The sequence below is a fragment of the Ascaphus truei genome, chromosome 15, assembly GCF_040206685.1.
Source record: "Ascaphus truei isolate aAscTru1 chromosome 15, aAscTru1.hap1, whole genome shotgun sequence".
Lineage (NCBI taxonomy): Eukaryota > Metazoa > Chordata > Amphibia > Anura > Ascaphidae > Ascaphus > Ascaphus truei.
Window position 1 is genome coordinate 14,880,696 of NC_134497.1, and position 20,294 is coordinate 14,900,989.

Here is a 20,294-nt window from a genome sequence, read left to right on the forward strand (position 1 = left end):
CGATCAGCCGCTGTGATATCTAACCTCCGCCGATCAGTCGCTGTGATATCTAACCTCCGCCGATCAGCCGCTGTGATATCTAACCTCCGCCGATCAGTCGCTGTGATATCTAACCTCCGCCGATCAGCCGCTGTGATATCTAACCTCCGCCGATCAGCCGCTGTGATATCTAACCTCCGACGATCAGCCGCTGTGATATCTAACCTCCGCCGATCAGCCGCTGTGATATCTAACCTCCGCCGATCAGTCGCTGTGATATCTAACCTCCGCCGATCAGCCGCTGTGATATCTAACCTCCGCCGATCAGCCGCTGTGATATCTAACCTCCGCCGATCAGTCGCTGTGATATCTAACCTCCGCCGATGAGTCGCTGTGATATCTAACCTCCGCCGATCAGTCGCTGTGATATCTAACCTCCGCCGATCAGCTGCTGTGATATCTAACCTCCGCCGATCAGTCGCTGTGATATCTAATCTCCGCCGATGAGTCGCTGTGATATCTAACCTCCGCCGATCAGTCGCTGTGATATCTAACCTCCGCCGATGAGGCGCTGTGATATCTAACCTCCGCCGATCAGTCGCTGTGATATCTAACCTCCGCCGATCAGCCGCTGTGATATCTAACCTCCGCCGATCAGTCGCTGTGATATCTAACCTCCGCCGATCAGCCGCTGTGATATCTAACCTCCGCCGATCAGTCGCTGTGATATCTAACCTCCGCCGATCAGCCGCTGTGATATCTAACCTCCGCCGATCAGTCGCTGTGATATCTAACCTCCGCCGATCAGTCGTTGTGATATCTAACCTCTGCCGATCAGCCGCTGTGATATCTAACCTCCGCCGATCAGTCGCTGTGATATCTAACCTCCGCCGATCAGTCGCTGTGATATCTAACCTCCGCCGATCAGCCGCTGTGATATCTAACCTCCGCCGATCAGCCGCTGTGATATCTAACCTCCGCCGATCAGTCGCTGTGATATCTAACCTCCGCCGATCAGTCGCTGTGATATGTAACCTCCGCCGATCAGTCGCTGTGATATCTAACCTCCGCCGATCAGCCGCTGTGATATCTAACCTCCGCCGATCAGCCGCTGTGATATCTAACCTCCGCCGATCAGTCGCTGTGATATCTAACCTCCGCCGATCAGCCGCTGTGATATCTAACCTCCGCCGATCAGACGCTGTGATATCTCGCCGCCAACCATTTCATTCCAATGGTAAGCCCCTAACCTTACCCTAAAACCCCTTAAACTAAACCCCTAACCCCTAACCCCTTACCCTAAAAGCCCTAACCCCTTACCCTAACCGGTTAACCCCTAAAACCCCCTAACTTTAACACCTAATGCTAATCTTTACCCAAAACCCCCTAACCTAAACCCTTTGCCCTAACCCTGTAATCGGACGCTTACGCTACAAGGCTAAACCACAACCCTTCCCCTAACCTTTGACCTTAAAAGCTTAAGCCCTTAGCCTAAAACCCCTCCTTATCACTTACCTTAGCAGCGAAACAGCCGGTGGCTAGCTGCTCTTGGCGGCAGCTAAAAGGCTGCGGTGAGATGTCCCATTCCGTATTGCTGGAGGCCCACATTAGCCGTATATAGATGTGAGCCCACTACTAGTGCGCCACTAGGGTATAGCTCTTGCTACGAGAGGGGTTATAGAGCAGGGTCGTAGTCACGGTTACATAGTCTATCACTGCTCCGTTGCAAGGAGTGTACTTAGAGTGGAGGAACAGGGAAGTCGTTTCCCGCGCCTTATCTTTCCATCATTTATCTTTTCTGCTCTATTTTCCCTTTATTTCTCTCTCCCTCTCATCAGTATTGTTTTACTGTCTCTGTTGGGTCAGGAGACTAATCACAAATCGCTAGGTCCGCTTAATAACTGCCAGGACTGTCTATATGTCAGTCTCAGTGATAACGGCGGAGAGAGCTAACTGTTAAGATGGTAGACAAATCGATAGGATTCAATAAAATAGCCTGCAATGTATGTAGTGTATATCTTTATTTGTATAGCGCTAGACGTGACATGATAATATAACACATAATGGGAATAAACGCTTCAGATATAAAACAATAGTCAAAAGAGTCCTTGACCGAGGAGCTTACAATCAACTAATCTTGTTATAGTTTTCTTGTGTAGTCACATATAGTGACGGGAGCATGTTCGGTGGGCCGCAGTGCTAACACGAAAGCAGAAACTCACATTCTGACGGCCCTAAGCGCTCGTCACTACGAAAGTGATGTCAGAGCGTTGACCGACACCCGTTTCGCCTGTAGAGGGTTCTTCCATTAAAAAGGGCATAAAGAGTGGAAAACAAAATAGAAAAATGCTGTGTCAGCTATTATCAAATACTACACCATCGATTTATTTAAAAACTAAAAAAAAAAAAACCCACGGGGGTTTGAATGAAACGCAGCATTAAAATTAAGTTGGTGAAATCGGCAGGTTGACGCGCCCCCATCTTACCCTCACCTCCCAAACATCAGAGCCCTGACACGCCCTGCGACACTGAGCGGGGGGGGGGGGGGTGACTGGGGAAGGAATCTGCTTCTGCCTCATAGAACAGGGAATCCCAGGAAATACACAAACAGAATCACACGGCTGCAACATTGTCCTTCATTCCGTAAGTCAGCGGCAGGACGGCGCCAGGTTACGGCGAAGCCTGGAGAGATGCAGGTCCGGCGGCGCAACAGCTCCCTCGTGTGGGAAACCCGTGCGATACGACAGATCCGTAATCGGCTGCAGGATTACCCGGGTCTCGAGGACGTCACATGGCCAGGAACGATTCCTTCGGGGCGCTGCTCTTTCGTTAAATAGATCCACGGTGGGAATTAATATCCCTTATTGCAGATTATGTGACAATAGTGCGTCCACACCCCCAGACCTTAAATCGATCCAGTTGTGCGGCTGGACCACACCCCGAGGCATACTCCATCCCACAATGAGCAGCCACTTTACCTTGCGTTTCAACGTTGCCCTTATTCTCTGTAGAGTGCAAGCTCTCCGGATCAGGGCTCTCATTACCGTGCCTGTTTGCGTTTGCTTCTGCTTATGTCATTGATGTCGCTCTGCACCTCATTGTACCTCGCTACAGAACATGTTGGAGCTTTACAAATAGACGATAATAATAATCATTCACACGCCCGCAGAATACACTGAGGGTCAGTGGCTGGAGACGCGAGGGGTGCAGCCCAGGGGCCCCTGAGGGCCCTTCCTCCGTACCTTCTGAGCATTCAGGAGCAGCTCCCGGGCAAACACCGGCTCCACCTGAGGGGGAGAGAGGCAGCGGGATCAGGGGGAGGAGGCAGAGGGGGGTAGGGGGATCGGGGTGGAGAGGCAGGGGGTTCGGGGGGAGGAAGCAGCAGAATCAATGGGAGGAGTTAGGGGGATCGGGGGTAGAGGTAGGGGGATCGGGGGGAGGCAGGGGGATTTGGGGGGAGGCAGAGAGATCGGGGGAGAGGCAGCGAGATCAGGAGGCAGTGGGTTCGGGGGGAGAGGCAGGGGGATTGGCGGGAGAGGCAGGGGGATTGGCGGGAGAGGCAGGGGTATCAGGGGGAGAGGCGGGGGGAGAGGCAGGGGGATTTGGGGTGAGGCAGAGAGATCAGGAGGCAGTGGGTTCAGGGGGAGAGGCAGGGGGATTGGCGGGAGAGGCAGGGGGATCAGGGGGAGAGGCAGGGGGATCGGGGGAGAGGCAGGGGGATTGGCGGGAGAGGCAGCTGGATCGGGGGGAGGAGGCAGCTGGATCGGGGGGGGAGGAGGCAGCTAGATCGGGGGGAAAAGGCAGAGGGATGAGTAGGGAGCAGGAGGTTCGGGGGAGAGGGCAGCTGGATCGGGGGGAGAAGGCAGAGGGATGAGGGGGTGAGGCAGTGGGTTCGGGGGGAGAGGCAGGGGGACCAGGGGGAGAGGCAGGGGGATCGGGGGGTGAGGAGCCAGCAGGATCGGGGTGAGGAGGCAGGATTAGGGGGTAGTTAGTTCGGTAGTAAGGTGGGGGAGGGCAGAGGAAGCTAGACATGTTGTTCTGCATATCACATATTTACATATATGGTGCTCTGTGATGTGTTGCTCCTCTGTCAGGTATATACTGTACATATATACATGTGTGTACACGGCTCTGCCATCTATGCTACTTACAAGAGCTGTTATCAGCATCTTCTGGTTCAAGGTCGCTGTGCTCGGATATTCCTCCCCAAAGCAGAGCCAGATCTGATATTGGGGAACGGGGCCCCTGTTTTTTTCATACAGCTGCAGCTCTGAAACAGATACACGGGGTCACATGGGAATAAGGGGGGGGATCCCCAGGAACACAGCAAAATGCCTCCTCGCCTTGAACAGTTTCCCCATTTAATCTCACCCCCTGCTTCCCCCTCCCCTTAATAAATGTTCAGCTCCCAAACTCATAGCCTGCCCCCTCACCACCTGCGCCTGCCACCCATCTGCCCCCTCAATCTCCCCCACTCCCTCTCCCCTCACGACCTCTGACCCCAGTCCCTGCCCTCATGACCTCAGAGCCCCAGTCCCTCCCATGACCTCAGACCTCCAGTTTCTCCCCCCTCAGATGCCCATTTGCCCCCAGTCTCCCCCCCCAGACGCCATAGTATCTCTAAGACTCCGAGTGCGCCCCCCCATCTGTCAGCAGGATGCCCCCTTCCCTCACCCTGCAGGAAGCAATCGGTGTCCAGCACTTTGCGGGACCGCTCCCTCTCCAGCTTGTTGGGTCGGTCAGTGTGAGGTGCCAGCTGCCGGCTCCAATACACGCGGCCCTGGCACCGACGCTTCACAAAGACGCCCTCCGGTGCCACCCACAGCAGCACCCCCCTGTCCAGGTGTCCGAGGAGCCTCTGCAGGACAAGGCCGGTGCCCGGAGAGAGGAAGCCGGGGAGCTCGTGGGGGGAGGGGAGTGGGATCTCCTCCAGCGCGGGCGGGGGGCATGGACTGGAGTCGTAGGGCGACAAGGCCCGGGGGACAATGCGGCAGCCGTCAGCTGTCTGCGTGGTGACCTCTGTCACTAGCGTGTCCTGATAATACAGACGCACGTGGAGCCAGAAATCTGCGGGAGGACACAGGTGTAATGTTATACATGTGTATGTGTGCGGGACAGGCTAGTAAAAAGTAGTGGTACTGTGTCTAATCACACAAGAGACGTAAGCTGCTAAATATAAGGGTCAGCGGGCAGATAGCCTATCAATAGGGTAGGACAGACAGACAGACATTACTAAATAGAAATGTATAGATAGAGGGATGGAGACAGAGATAGAGAGATAGAGAGAGACAGTGAGAGACACACAGAAAGACAGACAGAGAGAGAGAGAGAGACAGAAAGACACAGAGAGACAGACAGAGACAAAGACACAGATCAATATGTATTGAGATAGATAAATAGACAGACAGACAGATAGATATTGATGTATTGAGATCGACAGAAAGATATAGATTGATAGATATGGATAGATTGATAGACAGATATAGATTGATAGATATAGATTAATGATATGGATAGACAGACAGAGTTAGATCTGACCCCGTCTATGCAGCACCCACAGTGTGACGATCCCTGATTGTGTCACCATGCAGGGCACCTGCCTCTGTGTTACATCAGTGCTGGACGTGGAACCATAAGCTCAAACCGTATGACATCACATTGTGTGACATGCTATATAGGTTGACATTGGGGTACGAGTCTGACCTGAGGATGACGAGGGTACAACAAGGCCTCTGCTCGCCACGTCAGGCACTTTGTGAGTCAAATGGCGGGTCGTCAACAGGAAGGGTCCGGTCACATGACACCCTGAGCAGGAGATGGAACAGAAGTGAGGATGGACAAACAGGAAGTGAGGATGGACAAACAGGAAGTGAGGATGGACAAACAGGAAGTGAGGATGGACAAACAGGAAGTGAGGATGGCCAATCAGGAAGTGAATGGTGTAAAGGATATATTTATGGAACTATAGGTAGGAGTCCAGCATACAACCCTTTCACACCCTCTCTATTTTACATCTAATGCCGTATAAAAGCCGGAAAGTCACTTATATCACCTCTTTCGTGTTTCCTGGTTCAACAGAAGAGACCTAAGGGGATGGACAATCTGATTTATGAGGAGAGGCTAGCTAAATTAGATTTATTTACATTAGAAAAGAGGCATCTAAGAGGGGCTATGATAACTATATACAAATATATTCGGGGACAATACAAGGAGCTTTCAAAAGAACTATTCATCCCACGGGCAGTACAAAGGACTCGGGGCCATCCCTTAAGGTTAGAGGAAAAGAGATTTCACCAGCCACAAAGGAAAGGGATCTTTACAGTAAGGACAGTTAAAATGTGGAATTCATTACCATGGAGACTGTGATGGCAGATACAATAAATTTGTTCAAAAAAAAGGTTGAACATCTTTTTAGATGGGAAAGGTATACAGGGATATACCAAATAAGTAAACACGGGAAGGATGTTGAACCAAGTGATTAATCCGATTGCCAATTCTTGGAGTCAGGAAGGAATTAATTTTTCCCCTTAATGGTTTATTTTGTTTGCCATCCTCTGGATCAATAAGTAAGTATAGATATAAGATAAAGTATCTGTTGTCTAAATTTTGCATAGGTTGAACTTGATGGATCTATGTCTTTTTTCAACCTCATCTACTATGTAACTATGTAACTATGTAACTATGTAACCTGTGGGGTTAGGGACGCTCTGTATCTATTAGAAACTTCCATGTTGGTTCCCCTAACATCATCACCCCCAAATATTACCAGGACCAGCTATATGACTGGATCACACCCCACCCTGATGTATACTCCGTCCCTAATGAGCAGCCACTTCACCTTTTGTTTCAACATGGCCCCTTATCCCCTCTAGAGCGTGAGTGCTCTGTATCAGGATCCTCACTACCTCCTGTGTCTGTTTATGCTTGTTTGTATGTCATTCTGCATATGTAATATGCATAACTTATTCCCATTATGTGTTATTTATATTATGTGTTATTTATATGATTGTGTATTACTGCTGTGACACGCTATGTACATTAATGTAATGCAATGTCTTTATACATAATGTATAACCCTGTTCTCCTATGTAACCATGTATCTGTCATCATAACTCTGTGCCCAGGACATACTTGAAAACGAGAGGTAACTCTCAATGTATTACTTCCTGGTAACACATTTGATAAATAAATAAGGTCAGCCCTGTCCCTTTGTAGGGGAGATTGGCTCTGAAGGTCAGTCGCTGCCCCTGTGTCTGGGGTCCGGTTCCACCTCCTCACTCACCTCTTTTGCTGTGCGGAGTCTCGTGTCCCTGGATTTTGGAGGAGCTGTGGGTGGTTTCCAAAGGAACCTCCTTCCTCTTACCCTGAATCTGCATGTGGTTAGGGGAAGAAATAGTGGTCACATCAGCGGAATGAGCGGCGGAGCTCCCCAGGGGCGCAGAGTGAGCACCGAGCAGACCGCAGGACCGCAGCAGAATGAGCAGCGGAGCTCTCCCAGAGGCGCAGAGTGAGCACAGAGCAGACAGCAGGACCACAGCGGAATGAGCGGCGGAGCTCTCACAGGGGCGCAGAGTGAGCACCGAGCAGACAGCAGGACCTCAGCAGAATGAGCAGCGGAGCTCTTCCAGAGGCGCAGAGTGAGCACCGAGCAGACAGCAGGACCGCAGCGGAATGAGTGGCGCAGCTCTCCCAGAGGCGCAGAGTGAGCACCGAGCAGACAGCAGGACCTCAGCAGAATGAGCGGCGGAGCTCTCCCAGAGGCGCAGAGTGAGCACCGAGCAGACAGCAGGACCGCAGCGGAATGAGTGGCGGAGCTCTCCCAGAGGCGCAGAGTGAGCACCGAGCAGACAGCAGGACCGCAGCGGAATGAGCGGCAGAGCTCTCCCAGAGGCGCAGAGTGAGCACCGAGCAGACAGCAGGACCTCAGCAGAATGAGCGGCGGAGCTCCCCAGAGGTGCAGAGTGAGCACCGAGCAAACAGCAGGACCGCAGCGGAATGAGCGGCGGAGCTCTCCCAGAGGCGCAGAGTGAGCACCGAGCAGACAGCAGGACCGCAGCGGAATGAGCAGCGGAGCTCTCCCAGAGGCGCAGAGTGAGCACCGAGCAGACAGCAGGACCGCAGCGGAATGAGTGGCGCAGCTCTCCCAGAGGCGCAGAGTGAGCACCGAGCAGACAGCAGGACCGCAGCGGAATGAGCGGCGGAGCTCCCCAGAGGCACAGAGTGAGCACCGAGCAGACAGCAGGACCTCAGCGGAATGAGCGGCGGAGTTCTCCCAGAGGCGCAGAGTGAGCACCGAGCAGACAGCAGGACTGCAGCGGAATGAGCGGCGGAGTTCTCCCAGAGGTGCAGAGTGAGCACCGAGCAGACAGCAGGACCGCAGCGGAATGAGCGGCGGAGCTCCCCAGAGGCGCAGAGTGAGCACCGAGCAGACAGCAGGACCGCAGCGGAATGAGCGGCGGAGCTCTCCCAGAGGCGCAGAGTGAGCACCGAGCAGACAGCAGGACCGCAGCGGAATGAGCGGCGGAGCTCTCCCAGAGGCGCAGAGTGAGCAGCGAGCAGACAGCAGGACCGCAGCGGAATGAGCGGCGGAGCTCTCCCAGAGGCGCAGAGTGAGCACCGAGCAGACAGCAGGACCGCAGCGGAATGAGTGGCGGAGCTCTCCCAGAGGTGCAGAGTGAGCACCGAGCAGACAGCAGGACCGCAGCGGAATGAGTGGCGGAGCTCTCCCAGAGGCGCAGAGTGAGCACCGAGCAGACAGCAGGACCACAGCGGAATGAGTGGCGGAGCTCTCCCAGAGGCGCAGAGTGAGCACCAAGCAGACAGCAGGACCGCAGCGGAATGAGCGGCGGAGCTCTCCCAGAGGCGCAGAGTGACACCGAGCAGACAGCAGGACCGCAGCGGAATGAGTGGCGGAGCTCTCCCAGAGGCGCAGAGTGAGCACCGAGCAGACAGCAGGACCGCAGCGGAATGAGCGGCGGAGCTCTCCCAGAGGCGCAGAGTGAGCACCGAGCAGACAGCAGGACCGCAGCGGAATGAGCAGAGGAGCTCTCCCAGAGGCGCAGAGTGACACCGAGCAGACAGCAGGACCGCAGCGGAATGAGCGACGGAGCTCTCCCAGGGGTGCAGAGTGAGCACCGAGCAGACAGCAGGACCGCAGCGGAATGAGCGGCGGAGCTCTCCCAGAGGCGCAGAGTGAGCACCGAGCAGACAGCAGGACCACAGCGGAATGAGTGGCGCAGCTCTCCCAGAGGCGCAGAGTGAGCACCGAGCAGACAGCAGGACCTCAGCAGAATGAGCGGCGGAGCTCTCCCAGAGGCGCAGAGTGAGCACCGAGCAGACAGCAGGACCGCAGCGGAATGAGTGGCGGAGCTCTCCCAGAGGCGCAGAGTGAGCACCGAGCAGACAGCAGGACCGCAGCGGAATGAGCGGCAGAGCTCTCCCAGAGGCGCAGAGTGAGCACCGAGCAGACAGCAGGACCTCAGCAGAATGAGCGGCGGAGCTCCCCAGAGGTGCAGAGTGAGCACCGAGCAAACAGCAGGACCGCAGCGGAATGAGCGGCGGAGCTCTCCCAGAGGCGCAGAGTGAGCACCGAGCAGACAGCAGGACCGCAGCGGAATGAGCAGCGGAGCTCTCCCAGAGGCGCAGAGTGAGCACCGAGCAGACAGCAGGACCGCAGCGGAATGAGTGGCGCAGCTCTCCCAGAGGCGCAGAGTGAGCACCGAGCAGACAGCAGGACCGCAGCGGAATGAGCGGCGGAGCTCCCCAGAGGCACAGAGTGAGCACCGAGCAGACAGCAGGACCTCAGCGGAATGAGCGGCGGAGTTCTCCCAGAGGCGCAGAGTGAGCACCGAGCAGACAGCAGGACTGCAGCGGAATGAGCGGCGGAGTTCTCCCAGAGGTGCAGAGTGAGCACCGAGCAGACAGCAGGACCGCAGCGGAATGAGCGGCGGAGCTCCCCAGAGGCGCAGAGTGAGCACCGAGCAGACAGCAGGACCGCAGCGGAATGAGCGGCGGAGCTCTCCCAGAGGCGCAGAGTGAGCACCGAGCAGACAGCAGGACCGCAGCGGAATGAGCGGCGGAGCTCTCCCAGAGGCGCAGAGTGAGCAGCGAGCAGACAGCAGGACCGCAGCGGAATGAGCGGCGGAGCTCTCCCAGAGGCGCAGAGTGAGCACCGAGCAGACAGCAGGACCGCAGCGGAATGAGTGGCGGAGCTCTCCCAGAGGTGCAGAGTGAGCACCGAGCAGACAGCAGGACCGCAGCGGAATGAGTGGCGGAGCTCTCCCAGAGGCGCAGAGTGAGCACCGAGCAGACAGCAGGACCACAGCGGAATGAGTGGCGGAGCTCTCCCAGAGGCGCAGAGTGAGCACCGAGCAGACAGCAGGACCGCAGCGGAATGAGCGGCGGAGCTCTCCCAGAGGCGCAGAGTGACACCGAGCAGACAGCAGGACCGCAGCGGAATGAGTGGCGGAGCTCTCCCAGAGGCGCAGAGTGAGCACCGAGCAGACAGCAGGACCGCAGCGGAATGAGCGGCGGAGCTCTCCCAGAGGCGCAGAGTGAGCACCGAGCAGACAGCAGGACCGCAGCGGAATGAGCAGAGGAGCTCTCCCAGAGGCGCAGAGTGACACCGAGCAGACAGCAGGACCGCAGCGGAATGAGCGACGGAGCTCTCCCAGGGGTGCAGAGTGAGCACCGAGCAGACAGCAGGACCGCAGCGGAATGAGCGGCGGAGCTCTCCCAGAGGCGCAGAGTGAGCACCGAGCAGACAGCAGGACCGCAGCGGAATGAGTGGCGCAGCTCTCCCAGAGGCGCAGAGTGAGCACCGAGCAGACAGCAGGACCTCAGCAGAATGAGCGGCGGAGCTCTCCCAGAGGCGCAGAGTGAGCACCGAGCAGACAGCAGGACCGCAGCGGAATGAGTGGCGGAGCTCTCCCAGAGGCGCAGAGTGAGCACCGAGCAAACAGCAGGACCACAGCGGAATGAGCGGCGGAGCTCCCCAGAGGCGCAGAGTGAGCACCGAGCAGACAGCAGGACCTCAGCGGAATGAGCGGCGGAGCTCTCCCAGAGGCGCAGAGTGAGCACCGAGCAGACAGCAGGACCTCAGCGGAATGAGCGGCGGAGCTCTCCCAGAGGCGCAGAGTGAGCACCGAGCAGACAGCAGGACCGCAGCGGAATGAGCGGCGGAGCTCTCCCAGAGGCGCAGAGTGAGCAGCGAGCAGACAGCAGGACCGCAGCGGAATGAGCGGCAGAGCTCTCACAGGGGTGCAGAGTGAGCACCGAGCAGACAGCAGGACCGCAGCGGAATGAGCGGCGGAGCTCTCCCAGAGGCGCAGAGTGAGCACCGAGCAGACAGCAGGACCGCAGCGGAATGAGTGGCGGAGCTCTCCCAGAGGCGCAGAGTGAGCACCGAGCAAACAGCAGGACCGCAGCGGAATAAGTGGCGGAGCTCTCCCAGAGGCGCAGAGTGAGCACCGAGCAAACAGCAGGACCACAGCGGAATGAGTGGCGGAGCTCTCCCAGAGGCGCAGAGTGAGCACCGAGCAAACAGCAGGACCACAGCGGAATGAGTGGCGGAGCTCTCCCAGAGGTGCAGAGTGAGCACCGAGCAGACAGCAGGACCTCAGCGGAATGAGTGGCGGAGCTCTCCCAGAGGCGCAGAGTGAGTACCGAGCAGACAGCAGGACCGCAGCGGAATGAGTGGCGGAGCTCTCTCAGAGGCACAGAGTGAGCACCGAGCAGACAGCAGGACCGCAGCGGAATGAGCGGCGGAGCTCTCCCAGAGGCGCAGAGTGAGCACCGAGCAGACAGCAGGACCACAGCGGAATGAGTGGCGGAGCTCTCCCAGAGGCGCAGAGTGAGCACCGAGCAGACAGCAGGACCACAGCGGAATGAGTGGCGGAGCTCTCCCAGAGGCGCAGAGTGAGCACCGAGCAAACAGCAGGACCACAGCGGAATGAGCGGCGGAGCTCTCTCAGAGGCACAGAGTGAGCACCGAGCAGACAGCAGGACCGCAGCGGAATGAGTGGCGGAGCTCTCCCAGAGGCGCAGAGTGAGCACCGAGCAAACAGCAGGACCACAGCGGAATGAGCGGCGGAGCTCTCCCAGGGGTGCAGAGTGAGCACCGAGCAGACAGCAGGACCTCAGCGGAATGAGCGGTGGAGCTCTTCCAGTGGTGCAGAGTGAGCACCAAGCAGACAGCAGGACCTCAGCGGAATGAGCGATGGAGCTCTCCCAGCGGTGCAGAGTGAGCACCGAGCAGACAGCAGGACCTCAGCGGAATGAGCGATGGAGCTCTCCCAGAGGCGCAGAGTGAGCACCGAGCAGACAGCAGGACCTCAGCGGAATGAGCGGCGGAGCTCTCCCAGGGGTGCAGAATGAGCACCGAGCAGACAGCAGGACCTCAGCGGAATGAGCGGCGGAGCTCTCCCAGGGGTGCAGAGTGAGCACCGAGCAGACAGCAGGACCTCAGCGGAATGAGCGGCGGAGCTCTCCCAGAGGCGCAGAGTGAGCACCGAGCAGACAGCAGGACCTCAGCGGAATAAGCGGCGGAACTTCCCAGAGGCGCAGAGTGAGCACCGAGCAGACAGCAGGACCTCAGCGGAATGAGCGGCGGAGCTCTCCCAGGGGTGCAGAGTGAGCACCGAGCAGACAGCAGGACCGCAGCGGAATGAGCGGCGGAGCTCTCCCAGAGGCACAGAGGGAGCACCGAGCAGACAGCAGGACCTCAGCGGAATGAGCGGCGTAGCTCCCCAGGGGCGCAGAGTGAGCACCGAGCAGACAGCAGGACCTCAGCGGAATGAGTGGCGGAGCTCCCCAGGGGCGCAGAGTGAGCACCGAGCAGACAGCAGGACCGCAGCGGAATGAGCGGCGGAGCTCTCCCAGAGGCGCAGAGTGAGCACCGAGCAGACAGCAGGACCTCAGCGGAATGAGCGGTGGAGCTCTCCCAGGGGCGCAGAGTGAGCACCGAGCAGACAGCAGGACCGCAGCGGAATGAGCGGCAGAGCTCTCCCAGAGGCGCAGAGTGAGCACCGAGCAGACAGCAGAACCGCAGCGGAATGAGCGGCGGAGCTCTCCCAGGGGTGCAGAGTGAGCACCGAGCAGACAGCAGGACCTCAGCAGCGGAATGAGCGGCGGAGCTCTCCCAGGGGTGCAGAGTGAGCAGCGAGCAGACAGCAGGACCTCAGCGGAATGAGTGGCGGAGCTCCCCAGGGGCGCAGAGTGAGCACCGAGCAGACAGCAGGACCGCAGCGGAATGAGCGGCGGAGCTCTCCCAGAAGCGCAGAGTGAGCACCGAGCAGACAGCAGGACCGCAGCGGAATGAGCGGCGGAGCTCTCCCAGGGGCGCAGAGTGAGCATCGAGCAGACAGCAGGACCTCAGCGGAATGAGCGGCGGAGCTCTCCCAGGGGCGCAGAGTGAGCACCGAGCAGACAGCAGGACCGCAGCGGAATGAGCGGCGGAGCTCTCCCAGAGGCGCAGAGTGAGCACCGAGCAGACAGCAGGACCGCAGCGGAATGAGCGGCGGAGCTCTCCCAGGGGTGCAGAGTGAGCACCGAGCAGACAGCAGGACCGCAGCGGAATGAGCGGCGGAGCTCTCCCAGGGGTGCAGAGTGAGCACCGAGCAGACAGCAGGACCGCAGCGGAATGAGCGGCGGAGCTCTCCCAGAGGCACAGAGTGAGCACCGAGCAGACAGCAGGACCGCAGCGGAATGAGCGGCGGAGTTCTCCCAGAGGTGCAGAGTGAGCACCGAGCAGACAGCAGGACCTCAGCTGAATGAGCGGCGGAGCTCTCCCAGAGGCGCAGAGTGAGCACCGAGCAGACAGCAGGACCGCAGCGGAATGAGCGGCGGAGCTCTCCCAGAGGCGCAGAGTGAGCACCGAGCAGACAGCAGGACCGCAGCGGAATGAGCGGCGGAGCTCTCCCAGAGGCGCAGAGTGAGCACCGAGCAGACAGCAGGACCGCAGCGGAATGAGCGGCGGAGCTCTCCCAGAGGCGCAGAGTGAGCAGCGAGCAGACAGCAGGACTGCAGCGATATGAGTGGCGGAGCTCTCACAGGGGCGCAGAGTGAGCACCGAGCAGACAGCAGGACCGCAGCGAAATGAGCAGCGGAGCTCCCCAGGGGCGCAGAGTGAGCACCGAGCAGACAGCAGGACCGCAGCGGAATGAGCGGCGGAGGGGAGAGCACAGGGCCTCTGTAACTCTCTTACCTTCTCCCGGCATCTCCCCTCATCCGTGACATCAAATGGTGTAGCGTTGCCATGACAACGGGAAACCACGTGACGTCATTGCACCATGCGCCAACACGTTGCCATGACAATGGGACGCTTTGAGGCGCCGTGTTGCCCTGACAACATGACACCGCATTGAGCCGTGATGTCCCATTGCCATGGCAACGTGACACCATTTGACGTCACAGAGCCATAACGACAAGACCATACAGGGGGAAGACGCAAGAAGGAGATGAGATGTTGCCAGAGAAGGTAAGAGCAGAGGCTTTGTATATGTCACTGCACCGAGCCGCGCAAACAACCCAGCCGGCCCTGATTATAGTTAAGAGTAATAACCTCTTGTAATTAGGTGACAGCAGAAAGGAAAAGGATTCCATGACAGAAGCAGGAGGGGAGGCCTACACATTCTCACCTGAGCCTGCAGCTGCTTAGTCGGGCTCCGAGATTCGTCCTGCGGTGGGATACTGGAATCCTCGTTTTTGGGGCTCGTGGGTGTATCTCTGGACCCTTCTTCTGTAACATATAAAGCTGCTCATGACCCAATCACCCTAATCCCTGCCCCAGAGACAGCCCAATAGTGCCAGGCTCTGTTTCCCACCAGGACATAGAGGTCCCACTGTCTATAACCCTGATCTGAGATTCTAGAGGTCACAGGCTCTGGGTTACTCCCGGCCAGTCGGTCCCCATGCTCTCCCCAGAGTGGGATGGTCACTCACTACTCCTTCCTCCAGCCTCGGACAGGATCCTATACACCTTGAAGGGTTCAGCTAGGTCCAGCTGGCTGTTCTCCAGCACCTCCTGGAAGTCTGGGCTCTTATTCAGGGCACATCGGAGCCGCGTCTTCCAGACCGTGGGGTCAGTCTTTCCCGTCAAATCCCGATACTTCCCCTTATACATAGTCCAGGCCTGCGGGAGCAAAAGAAAGACCTAGGGTAACACCTGCTAACTGTCCCTGGCCTGGACAGGGGTCAAAGTCTGGGTCAGTGTTTTATCAGCAGAAGCAAAGGATACTATGGCCTCGGAAATGATAAAAACCATAAATCAGGAACTTTGTTTTAAAAGGAGAAGGCAGAACGCGTGGGTTCAGCAAAGGGCTCCGGACGGTTATTGAGGGTAACAAATGAAGGGCAAAGGGGCACAGGATAATAAAGTTATATAATAAGTTATCCCCAGTTATTTGTCTGGGACAGCGTTAATTATATCGTCATTATAGAGGTAAAATTCATTAAGTGCATTTTGGGCAAAAACTCACTAAATCCACTTCCTGACTGGGAATCTCGTGATATTTCTATTGAAAACCCTCATTAAGTTCTGATTTAGTCATAATTCAGAGTTACCAAAACATAAAACTCATTAAGTATCATTTTGAAATAATGTCAAAAAGATCATTTAATCGCCGTTTCCTCAGCACTCAAAGAATGTCTTTAATTACTTTTACCTCTAGAACGATATATCTTTGCCGTTTTTGTATATTACGATGTGACTCATTGAGTACTTGGACCACTAACAATTATTTATTCATTTATAACGTGTGTTACCAGGAAGTAATACACTGAGAATTACCTCTCGTTTTCAGGCATGTCCTGGGCATAGAGTTATGATGACAGATACATGGTTACAAATACACGGTTACATTAAGGGAGCAGGGTGATAAATTATATAAAAGACATTGCGTGCACAGTCAGAGATAATATATGTTATTATATGCTAACAATGGTTGGGTGGCTAGCACAGAGTGAGTAATGGACTAGCCTTTGTGTGGGGCAAGGTGAATCCCTGGACAATGGGGAGGTGGGTGAAGGGTGAGCACTCTTGCTAGGGAGGTATATGGTCTAGAAAGCGGAGCATTGTCCTCTCCCCGGCAGCCAGGCCTCTACCCCTGTGAGATGTATGGAGTTATAATTGGGAAAACAGGTCTGGGTTCTAGCCCTGTCGGCTCGATTCCCATTGGTCAGTTTCAATTTCCTACGCTCCCAATGCCTGCCCCCTGGCAGTGTCGCCACTCACGGCCCTGATTGGTCAGTCCGGTCGAGCCACCGGTTCCTGATTGGCTCAGCAGAGGACAGGTCTCCGCTGATTGGTCAGCACCCCGTCTTCCATGTTTTCAGATGGTTGGCTGGGAAACTGTACAAGCCGATGCCGACCAGGGCTCCACAGTTTGTTCATGGTTGGTCTCGGTGTCAAGAGACCGACCGGAAAGTGGTGTGGACCAGAGGTGGGTATCCCGAGTTACTGGGATTCCTGAATGGACACATCAAGATGGCATCTAGGGTAAGCTAGTATTGGCAGCGCCCTCCACCCAGTGAGCTGGGAGTTCCCTGTACCTCAAGATGGTGGTGAGTTGACCTGGTTTGTGTCCTGCGTTGCTCCCTGTTGGCTCTGGCCAGAATATACTATTATTTAACCCTCGTGCTGCCTGGTGTAAAAACCTGACAAAGGGTATATTAAAATAATTTTAGAGGTCAGGGTGATGGTTTGGGGCTGAAGGATAGTCCCATAAGTCAGATTTTTAGGGGTAGGGGTCAGTGTGTATAGTTATGGGGGTCAAGGATATATAGTAATTGGGGTTAGAGGTCATAGTACAGTATATTGTTATAGAGAGGTCAGAGTATAGTGTATACAGGGGTCAGATTATACAGTTGTTAAGAGCATATAAGGAGGTTACCTTGAACAGAGTGGCATCCGCCTGCTCGCTGTAGTCCTGTTTGGCTGCGTGTTTCCATGGGATCCTGAAAAGGGTTTTCTCGGGGTTCTGCCAGCGCAGTCCTGGGTAGAGGCCGCTCTCTACCTGTAGTACCAGCCACTCCTTCAGCCTCAGCACCTGAGATCCCTGGTCACACATGGGTTAGGGGAGTGGGGCAGGGGGAGGCTCGAGCCCCTAAACCAGATCTCTCAACAACAACACTCCATACACCTTATCCAAGAGACGGGTCACCTCTCCCACCCTCCCAGGGTCAGGACTCTCTTTCTTCCCAGGGACTCTCTCTATTAAAGAGACCACAGTCCTCTATCACTCTCTTCTCTGTGTCCCCCTCTCTCACACACACTGGAATCTCTCTCTCTCCTGAATCTCACTCCACTGCCCCTCATAGATTTTTCTCTCTCCCTCTCTCTCGTACGTGTCTCTCGCTCTTTAAGTTTATTTCCTTCTCTCTCCCAATATAGATTGTGACAGAGAAAGTGAAACTGATACTCATTTTGTTGCTTTCAATTTCATGTTTGCCATTTTATGACACACGTGGCTCTTTTGCAGCACCACATGCAGCACCTCACACAGCTCCGTCACTGCGCCACCAGACAGCTCCGACCGTCACTGCGCCTCACACAGCTCCGTCACTGCGCCTCACACAGCTCCGTCACTGCGCCTCATACAGCTCCGTCACTGCGCCTCACACAGCTCCGTCACTGCGCCTCACACAGATTCGTCACTGCGCCTCACACAGCTCCGTCACTGCGCCTCACACAGCTCTGTCACTGCGCCTCACACAGCTCCGTCACTGCGCCTCACACAGCTCCGTCACTGCGCCTCACACAGCTCCGTCACTGCGCCTCACACAGCTCCGTCACTGCGCCTCATACAGCTCCGTCACTGCGCCACCAGACAGCTCCGACCGTCACTGCGCCTCACACAGCTCCGTCACTGCGCCTCACACAGCTCCGTCACTGCGCCTCATACAGCTCCGTCACTGCGCCACCAGACAGCTCCGACCGTCACTGCGCCTCATACAGCTCCGTCACTGCGCCTCACACAGCTCCGTCACTGCGCCTCACACAGCTCCGTCACTGCGCCTCATACAGCTCCGTCACTGCGCCTCACACAGCTCCGTCACTGCGCCTCACACAGCTCTGTCACTGCGCCTCACACAGCTCCGTCACTGCGCCTCATACAGCTCCGTCACTGCGCCACCAGACAGCTCCGACCGTCACTGCGCCTCACACAGCTCCGTCACTGCGCCTCACACAGCTCCGTCACTGCGCCTCATACAGCTCCGTCACTGCGCCACCAGACAGCTCCGACCGTCACTGCGCCTCATACAGCTCCGTCACTGCGCCTCACACAGCTCCGTCACTGCGCCTCACACAGCTCCGTCACTGCGCCTCATACAGCTCCGTCACTGCGCCTCACACAGCTCCGTCACTGCGCCTCACACAGCTCCGTCACTGCGCCTCATACAGCTCCGTCACTGCGCCTCACACAGCTCCGTCACTGCGCCTCACACAGCTCCGTCACTGCGCCTCATACAGCTCCGTCACTGCGCCTCACACAGCTCCGTCACTGCGCCTCACACAGCTCCGTCACTGCGCCTCACACAGCTCCGTCACTGCGCCTCACACAGCTCCGTCACTGCGCCTCAGCGGCTTTGCGCCCCCCCCCCCCCCTGTAATCCTCCCTCCAAAAAATGGGACTTACCTAGACCAGCAGCCCTCCTCCGGCAGCATCATGGCGTCATGTGACATTACATTGCCGTGGCAACGCAACGCTGCAGGAGGTGGCCCACTGTGAAGATAAGAGCACACACGCCCCCCCCCCCCACCTCCCTGCTGGTGCTGGGGCCCCGCGCTCCCTCCTCTTATCAGTGCTAGGATCCAACCTCCAACCAGAGGAGTCCCCCGCTCTCCCTCCTCCATGAAAGTTGGATCCCAGTGCCGAGAGGAGGAAGTTCGGGCGCCCGAAGGCGCGGTGTGTATATGTATTGTGTTACACACAAACCAGATGTCTATGCGTGCATTAAAATAATCCGAACACAACGATGTGGGTAACGTTAATCTAGTGTAGGGGTGCTCAACTCAAGTCCTTAGGGGCTACCAACAGGTCAGGTTATAAGGATATCCCTGCTTCAGCACAGGTGGCCCAATAAGTGGCTGTCAGAATCCCTAATACCTGGCTTGTTGGTGGCCCATAAGGACTAGTGGTGGTGCCCCCCCCCCCCCCCACCTGATCTAGTGGTTACAGGGAGTTACGAGGTAACATCAGCCATAAATGTCTCGGAAAAGATGGACGAGATGGGAGATGACACAACCCACACACACGTTTGGCCTGTCCTTTGTCACAGAAGCAACGTTTTGGGTATAAAAAGAATGATTTTGAGTAGCTAAAGGAGAATTCATCTAAGAGGAGTGTTATAACAATAACACAAGGATTCTCATATTTCCAACTCCACGACCTCTCCGGGGGGGGGGGGGGGGGGACAATATCATTCACCGGCTTCGGATTGTACCCCTTAATTTTGTAACAATGTCTGACTGTATGTTTTTATAGCCCCCCCAAAAAAGAAAAACAGCAGCGCCCAGCCGAGGGAGCCAGGGCCCCAGTTGTAATAAAAATATATTTATTGAGACATCACCAAAAAGGAGGTACACGGACCCGTCAACGCATTTCGCCCCTTGTGGGTGCTTTGTCTACTGCGCTGCTGTTTTTTGGCTGTGGATTTCTCTTACCTGCGGCTAGTCACGCTTTCAATAGAGACCCGAGGACTGGGAAAAGACTGAAGGAACACAAACTCAGGGATAGAATGTGAGTACTATGTCTTGCTGAAGGTTGCTACCTGTATAGACATCCCCAATGAGGCTGCAGAGGTGTGGAATCTTGTCATCCACCGTGACCTTCGGGGGGGGGGGGTGTTTTTGGTTATCGACATAAGTACAAGACTACTCACTAGTTTGAATAACCCACTCTACTGAAGAGTCCTCTTTTTATGTACTCTCGACATCGGTATGGAAGTTTTCATCTGGAACTACCTAAACAACCCATTATCTCCCTATCACTCAATCCGTATGTTTTTATAACCTTTCTTTCGGTAACAGGCACTACACTTTTTGTTATATTACATCTAACATTTAATAAGTACTGTCTTTAGGCTCTAATTGAGCCTTGTACCTTTCTGAAGAGTAAGCGCATTTTTGGACACATTTTGCTACATTTTTGGTTTAATTCCATATTTCTCTAGTGTCTCGCACAAAGGGGGTCCAGGCCCTAAATGGTGGTGACAGCATAATTGGGGTGTAGTGTAACATTTTTTTTGGACAGTGCTCATTTTTAGTGCCGTGCAGGAAGGTAAGTGCGCGCACACACGCACACACACACACACAC

At 56.0% G+C, this 20,294-nt stretch overlaps 1 protein-coding gene across 2 annotated transcripts; it reads right to left on the minus strand.

The window, feature by feature from the left end:
- Positions 1–1,981: 1,981 nt before the first annotated feature.
- On the minus strand, positions 1,982–17,479 carry LOC142466568 (interferon regulatory factor 4-like). 2 transcript variants are annotated; one of them, XM_075571736.1, is made up of 8 exons: positions 16,869–17,479; positions 14,920–15,109; positions 14,616–14,713; positions 7,262–7,349; positions 5,683–5,784; positions 4,654–5,046; positions 4,131–4,249; positions 1,982–3,266 (listed from the first exon to the last, which is right to left on the minus strand). In XM_075571736.1, the coding sequence occupies exons 1-8, from the start codon at positions 17,043–17,045 to the stop codon at positions 3,162–3,164; spliced, it is 1,272 nt and encodes a 423-aa protein (XP_075427851.1). In that variant the 5' UTR covers positions 17,046–17,479; the 3' UTR covers positions 1,982–3,161. The 2 variants fall into 2 exon arrangements, with proteins under 2 accessions (XP_075427851.1, XP_075427850.1); XM_075571735.1 differs by having other exon boundaries at positions 14,616–14,716; positions 16,869–17,477.
- Positions 17,480–20,294: the final 2,815 nt, after the last annotated feature.